At 42.3% G+C, this 7550-nt stretch overlaps 1 protein-coding gene across 1 annotated transcript in view; it reads left to right on the top strand.

Annotated features, from left to right (window-relative positions):
- Positions 1–7258, top strand: part of PTAR1 (protein prenyltransferase alpha subunit repeat containing 1) — a 28366-nt gene extending 21108 nt beyond the window's left edge. The window contains exons 6-7 of the mRNA XM_014942665.1: positions 5661–5977; positions 6553–7258. Coding sequence (XP_014798151.1) covers positions 5661–5977; positions 6553–6901 — 666 coding nt within the window. The 3' untranslated portion in view covers positions 6902–7258. The remainder of the gene's footprint in view (positions 1–5660; positions 5978–6552) is intronic.
- The last annotated feature ends 292 nt before the right edge of the window (positions 7259–7550 follow it).

The raw sequence follows: 7550 nt of genomic DNA on the forward strand, positions 1-7550 counted from the left end.
CTAGGAATGTTTTAAAAAACAGGCAAAACATTGGAATGTGTATGTTTTGCATTTTTCTTGCCAGTGTAGGCAGGTTCTGCTCTGCAGACAGAAAAGATTTTTCTTGCCCATGCACAAAGTTCTGTTTGTGTACTTAGTGTTAATGAACTTATGGCAGGAGAATAGATGGGATTGTATGACCTGAAATAAAGAAGAGGAAGCTGAAAATAATTCTTCTAGCTCTAGTCTTGAAATTCATGGTAGAGAAAAGTATAACACGTGATTGATACTATTTCGATAATGTAATGCGATGTCTTGTTTTAATATCCTCATTCAGCTTATCTGTGGTTTCAGAATATTGAAGGATTAAGTAAAGACAGCAGGAATTTCAGAGAAAGCGTAGGAGTGCTAGTTACAACTAGTTTCTTCAGCTCCAACAGTATTTTTTGAGAGCATTTAAACTGGGGGCTGATCAAGCTGTTTCAGCTCCAGCAGGGACATCTTAGGTGGTGGTGAGTATTTCAGATTGCACGGTAGTACCTAAAACATCTAGATCTGCAGCAAACTGAATTAGTTAATGTGACATGGTGTAAAACCATATAGACAGTTTTATAGTAGTGTGGTTTCTAAGCTGTTAGGTGAATTCCTTCTGAATATTAGGCTGATACAATTCCACGTCACTCACGCTTTTTAACGGCAGCAGCTGCATTTTGCCATATTGTAAATACTTAGGTGAGTTAGGGAGGAATTTAGTGGAAGTTGTCGAGTCAGTATAGCCATTATTTTTATGTCTTTTGGGCCAGCTACTGCTAGCATTGAATGTTGTTTTGTTAATATTTCCTGTTAATTGTCACTTGAGAAGCTTAAAAAATGGCTGTATCAGATTGGTAGTAAGTAGAGAGTATGCTTCAGGCTTCATGCCCAGAATTTGGACTCATCTACCTAGAAAATCTGTATGGAAAAGTAGTTATGGAAAAGTCAGAAGAATTACAGGATTGGAGTAAATCGGAGATTAGAAGTTAGGGTTAGAGGTCTATATTAATAGGAGACAGAGTCTTTTATAGAAATCTTTAATAGCTTTATTAAAAAGACAGGGAAGAAGCAGAGTTAATTAAAACTGTAATCATTTTATGCCTTAGTTAACAGTTGTTTGAAGATCAGGGTAACACCCTGAGTGCTCTCCGCACTTGCTATTTCTTACTAATTTAAATAAACAGAAAGAGCTGCATTGTGGTAGAAATAACTGTCCTCAGAGCTTCTCAGAGTTACTCTGGTGGGTTTATTCATTGGCAGTTGTCAATGCTTTGTGTCACAAAGCATGCCTGTTAAGGAAGTATTTGAAATGTGTTCAGTCACTCCCAAGACCATTTAACTTGCCTGCCATCCCAGTTCCCCTGCTGGTCTTGTTTTCAGGCTGGTTAGTAAGGAAGTAATAGTTTTCTCTGGTTTGTCTTAGAGCCAGTTTTGTCCCAGCTGGCTTTTGTTACCTCTAGTAAAATTTCACTGGTGCTGCTGCTCCTCGAGCAGTGTTTAAACCATTGGGAAGTCTCCATGTTGACTGTAGTTTTTTTTTGTCATGACACCACCGATGCATCTCTTCAGATATCCTAGCAACAAGGTGTTAGGGATGCAGGAAGATTAGGGAAAAGTGTGAAACATAAAAGATAAGAATGTTGAGATAAAATTTGTGGCTAAGTAACTTTAAAAGGCAAAATTAGAAAGTGATTATTCTCAAGATATGATGTGAGGAAGAAGAAAGCAAATACGAGGAAGGACAGGAAAATAGTAGGCATTACAGCTATCCACAAAAATATATACCTTGCGTTTTTGTTTGTTTTGTTTTGTACCTTCAGCCATTTGTGTATTTAAATATCTGAAAAGAATGGTAAATTTCAGAGATGTAAAAGTGGAACTGTGCTAAAAAAATTAGCAGATGAAGCAGTCACTGTGATTCTACAGCCACTTAGTCTTTGCAAGGTTTTCTTAAACTAGAGTACCCGTATTATTTAGGGCTGCATTTCTGCTGCAATACAGACTTTCCCTGTGGTTTGTGGTTACAGTGCACTAGGAAACAGACAGCAAGAAACGTAATGTGTATAATGTATTATCACTGAAATGAGACTTCTCTAAACAGGTTTGTCATTTATGGAACTGCTGCCCTGCTTTTGAGGGTTTGTGGGTGTCAGTTGTTTGGTAGGCTTTGTTTTTTTCCTTTGGTTTGGTAATCCTAACGCTTCTGCAGCCTGAATCTCAGTTCTGGGATTCAAACTCTGGAAAAAACATGTAAATGACCTCCCTGGGCAGCCTGTTCCAGGGCTCTGTCACCCTCACCAGAAAGAAGTTCTTCCTCATATTTGAGTGGAACTTCCCATGTTCCAGCTTGTGCCCGTTGCCCCTCGTCCTGTCACTGGGAACCACTAAAAAGAGTCTGGCTCCATCCTCCCTCAAACTGTCCTTTAGGTACTTGTAAGCATAGATAAGGTCTCTCCTCAACCTTCTCCCCTCAGCCTTCTCTTCCCCCAGCTCTCTCAGCCTTTCCTCGTAAGGGGGGAGGTGCTCCAATCCCTTAATCATCTTCATTGCCCTACACTGGACTCTCTCCAGTAGTCCCCCGTCTCTCTTGAACTGGGGAGCCCAGAACTGGATGCAGTATTCCAGTTGTGTCCTCACCAGTGCAGAGTAGAGGGGGAGAATGACCTCCTTCAACCTACCGGCCACACTCTTCCCTAGGCAGCCCAGGATCCCGTTGGCCCTCCTGGCGACAAGGGCACATTGTTGACTCATGAAAAGTTTACTATCCACTGGGACCCCCAAATCCTTCTCCTCAGTAGTGCTTTCCAGAGGATCCACCCCCAACCTATATTGGTGCCTGGGGTTCTTCCTCCCCAGGCACAGGACCCTACATTTGCCCTTGTTGAACCTCATTAGGTTCTCCTCTGCCCAGCTCTCCAGCCTGTCCAGGTCATGCTGGATGGACACACTCTGTCCCCTCGTCCAGGTCATTGATGAATAAGTTGAACAGGACTGGGCCGAGTATTGACCTCTGGGGGACACCACTGGTTACAGGCCTCCAACTCGACCCTGCTCCATTAATGACAACCCTCTGAGTTCTGTCATACAGCCAGGACTCAATCCAGCTCAGTGCCCCCTCATCTAGCCCACACTTCCTTAATTTTCTAATGAGGATGTTGTGGGAGACAGTGTCAAAAGCCTTGCTGAAGTCAAGGTAGATGACATCTGCTGCTCTCCCCTCATCCAGCCGTCTAGTTATAACATCACAGAAGGGTATCAGATTGGTCAAGTATGATTTACCCTTGGTAAATCCGTGTTGACCACTTCCAATAACTTCCTGTTCTTTAATGTGCTTAGAGATGACATCGAGAACGAGTCACTCCAATATTTTCCCAGGGACAGAGGTGAGACTAATTGGCCTGTAGTTTCCTGGGTCCTCCTTCTTGCCCTTTTTGTAGACTGGTGTGATATTTGCCTTCCTCCAGTCCTCAGGCACTTCTCCTGTTCTCCAGGACTTCTCAAAAATGATGGAGAGTGGCTCATCTACCAGTTCTCTCAGCACTCATGGGTGCATCCCATCCGGGCCCATGGACTTGTGGATGTCTAGTTTGGCCAAGTGATCTCTAACCCAGTCCTCCCCAACAGAGGGAAAGTCTTCCTCTCTCCAGACCTTCCCCCTTGTCTCCAGGGTCTGGGATTCATGAGGGTGTCGCGGACGGAGTGATTAACTTCACTAGTTAGAGTGAAGCAGAGAAATATTTATTAAGGTGAAACAGTGATTTAACAAAACCAGTAGTAAGTGCGATAAAACCAGTGGTAAATGCGATAGTGTTTTACGAGATCCGATGTCAGGGTACACTCTATTATTTACTGCACAGAGGACAGGGTCAGACAGAACTGTCAGGGAGACCCTCCCGTTGAGTCACGAGGTTCAGAAAGGACCCCCTTGCTTTCTAAACTCCTTCTCAGAGAGGAGTCTGGGTGCGGCTGGATCCAATCCTAGTCCCAGACTTGGTCAACGGTTTGTGTCTAAAGGATTATATATGCACAATTAATCCTTTACATTACTTAGATAAAACTTCAAAGTTTAGCATGCTATTAGTCACTTATCGAAACTCTGTTGCGGCAAGGATTCCCTCAACCTCAAGGAGCAGAACCTTCAGTGAGCATCCTCACCAAAGGGGAGATCCTGGCGTGCAGCCCGCTGCCGTACAGGAGAGCTCAAAGGGGCTCTTGGGCTGTCCACTACTTATACAGTAAGATAATTGACCTATAGTCATATTTTCATGGCAACAAAATTTCTAGGTCCCCACTCCAGACAGTATTTTGACTATGCTGCCAGCCATCCCCCAGATACCGGGTGCAAGTTATCACAGCTGCTGTTGTGATGGCCGTGGTGGCCAAGGCCGGGCAGGAGCCGAGAGGGAGGCGGGGGGGCAAACCAGGGAGAGCACACCGCCACAGAGGGGCAGCTTTGGCAGTGAAGACCAAAGCAAAGAAGGCATTCAGCAACTCTGCCTTCTTTGTGTCTTCCACCACCAAGGCATATATTTGTTCTGATACGTTTTTGAACAGATGCACCACAGAAAGGGGTATAACTAGCCTTGCATGTTTTTGTCCTTTTCTTCGTGGGAGGCTGTGCCTCCTGTGCTGCAGGAGAAAAAAGAAAGACTTGTGCCTTTGCATCAGGTGATCCTGTTAAGTAACATAGGTAGCTTAGAAAAGGAAATTAAAGGCAAAAATATACCACTAAGGTTATATCCAAAGTCTAGAAGTAAATTGATAGCTTTGGAGAGATTGAATTCCAAAGGAGGAGCAATGTGAGGAAAGAGGTTAAAGCCTTTAAAGAAATACAACCACTGGTTCTAATGGGGAAGGTAAAGTAAAAGAAGCTTTGCCCAGTAGCCAAGCTCACTCATCTTCCTAGAAATAGAAGATTTAAAACCCTGAAAGGTTTAAAACCATTCAGAATTAAGAGAAAACTCATAGGTGCCAGCAGTGTGACAAATACAGCTGCATTCACCAATGTAACTATGTACCAAAGTTATTGTGAAAGCCTTCCTGTGAGTTCACCAATTATCAAGTCTAGCAACTTAATTATGGACAAATAGTTCTGTATTCCACAGGCTCTAGGGCCTGAAACACTGTTAGTGGTTGACATTCTTTCCTGGAAAATGAAACTGTGAATTACTTTTTTTTTTTCCCCTTTTTCCCTTTTTTTTTTTTCTTTTTTTTTTTTAAGTAACTCTGCTACCCTCTGACACCCAGAATGCACTAGACAAAAAAATAAAACTAATATTGATGTAGTTTGGTGTACCCTCTGCCTCCTCTAGATAGTCTTTATTTCTAACCATTTTGAGATTCTTAAACCACTAATGGTTTCTTATTTCTTATTTCTCATATAACTTTCTAAAGCTGTGAGAAAGTTTCTGAGATGCCTGCCTTTTCAGAGCTTGGAATAAGTATAATTTCTCTTGTTCAGGGGTGCCAAGATACTTGTCAGGACACAGTGGAAAAGGCTCAGTGGTTATTTAATTTTTCTCTGTGTGTTCTTAAATCGTTAGCACAGTAGCTGAAATCTCTAGAGGAGAGATTACCTTAATACAGAACACAGTGGTGGTAAATTCCTTCGTTATAGTGGTTGATAAATGTTACTGCTTTTGTTTCAGGTTCTCCTCGATGAACTTTCATCCACTAAATATTGGGTGTCCGTGCATGTCTCAGACCATAGTGGATTTCATTACCGCCAATTCTTACTCAAGTCCTTGATAGGCAGAACTGTGACTGACAACAAAGTACTGGTACAAAATCAAGTGGTGAATGAGCAAAACCCTAGCCTTCATAAGGAGGAGGAGAGTGCAGGGGCAGAAGCTGCCTGTGCAGAGGAGCAGAGTGTGGATCTCCCCCGCCACGTAGAGGAAGAGTTGGAGCTCTGCGCTGAACTCATTGATACTTACCCAGGGCATGAAACCTTGTGGTGTCATAGGTAAGAGGACTTGGTCAACAGATTGTCCCTCTGATGGGTGAATTGTTCTTTGCCTGCTGTTTGCAGACTAATTGTTGTTCTGATCTTAAAAGGTACCACTCAATAAAAGATTTCTAAGCTACTATGTCTTAAGCGTTTGGAAAGGGTTCCAGAGCACAATCAGAGCTACTGAATGGAAAAATTGGTTGGGCTTAAGTACTTTGTTGGTGTAGGCACCGCTTCTCCCTATAGTTTGTGCAAGAGACACAAGATACTGTTGATCAGCCTCCTCACACATAAAATGTTTAAAGGGCAAAAATTGGCAAAAGATAGGCAAAAGATGCATCAGCTGCAGAAAACCTCTGCTTTGTCAGCTGGGTGTATGTGCCTGACTAGGTAGCAGCAGATTTGCCAAGGTGACACTGAGCCCTTGTAGAGTGTGAGCAGTGACAGCAGATTTTTGTGTCTGTTTGTGGGGCAATCTGGTAGAATGGCAAATGAACTGAAGCAGTTTAGTAGAAACAGCAGATTATTTTCAGTGCATGACTTTTTTTTTTTTTTTCCCCTTTTTTTATTTCCTTCTTCTTCCTCTGAAGAAGGCGTGTGTTCTACCTTCAGCACCAGCTGAGCAACAAAATTCCTCTTCTGAATGCGGTGGTGTCATCTGTGGACAGCAGTGATGAAACTCTGAATAATTCCCACCACAGTCCTGCGACCGGTCATATGGCACAAGCTATGGATGTTGATGGTTTAAATGAGTCCAGCAGCAAACAAGGTTATACTCAAGAAACAAAACGCCTGAAGCGGGCTCCTATGCAGGACTCTCTTGGTCCAGAAATGGAATACCGGTTCATCGATAAAGTATTATCAACTTGTAGGGATGCGGACCAAGCCAGGTTTGCTACTGCTTATAGAAAATGGTTAGTTACTTTTTTAGGTCAGTGATGGAAGAGTTTAAAGCCTTCAGGGTTCTTCTTTTAGTGCAATATTCTCTTTTCAGACACAAATGCATGTCTTGGTTGCAAGTGTTATCTAACCATGTCTTTCTCACTCTTTTAATGGTCAGTCCTAAAGTTCACATTCAGAGTAGAAGTCTGTCACTTTATTTATTCAAGAACTGGCATACCTTTTTATTAAGCAAATGCAGTTTGTTCTTTAATCTTTTTAAAAAATCACCCTGTGTCAGCTTCCTACCGTGCCACTTTCTTACTTTTTAACTTCTGCATTAAGTTGGACTCTGAATCATTTGGCTTTAAAAAAAAAAAAAAAAAAAAAGGGAAAAAGTCTGAAAAGCTTTTGAAACAGCGTGTCTGGAAAAAGAATAGGAGGATCTGTCAGTATCAGCTAAACCTGTTTCCAGGTTGTTCCTCTTTACTGTAGTGGCATCTTGCTAATACCTTATTGGATTCAGACTATTCAGCGAGTGCTATTACTCTCGTATTGGCAACCTTTGGTAGAACACCAGACTGCAGTGTTTCTTTCTCAAGGCTCCAGTAACAGTATTGGAGCCATGCCTTTTACTATTGTAACTGGGTTTTTGTTTGCTTATTAGTTGTCACATGAGTTTGTTAAGAAAGTCTGTGAAGTTGAAATC

Source organism: Calidris pugnax, unplaced genomic scaffold (genome assembly GCF_001431845.1).
Source record: "Calidris pugnax isolate Ruff unplaced genomic scaffold, ASM143184v1 scaffold109, whole genome shotgun sequence".
NCBI lineage: Eukaryota > Metazoa > Chordata > Aves > Charadriiformes > Scolopacidae > Calidris > Calidris pugnax.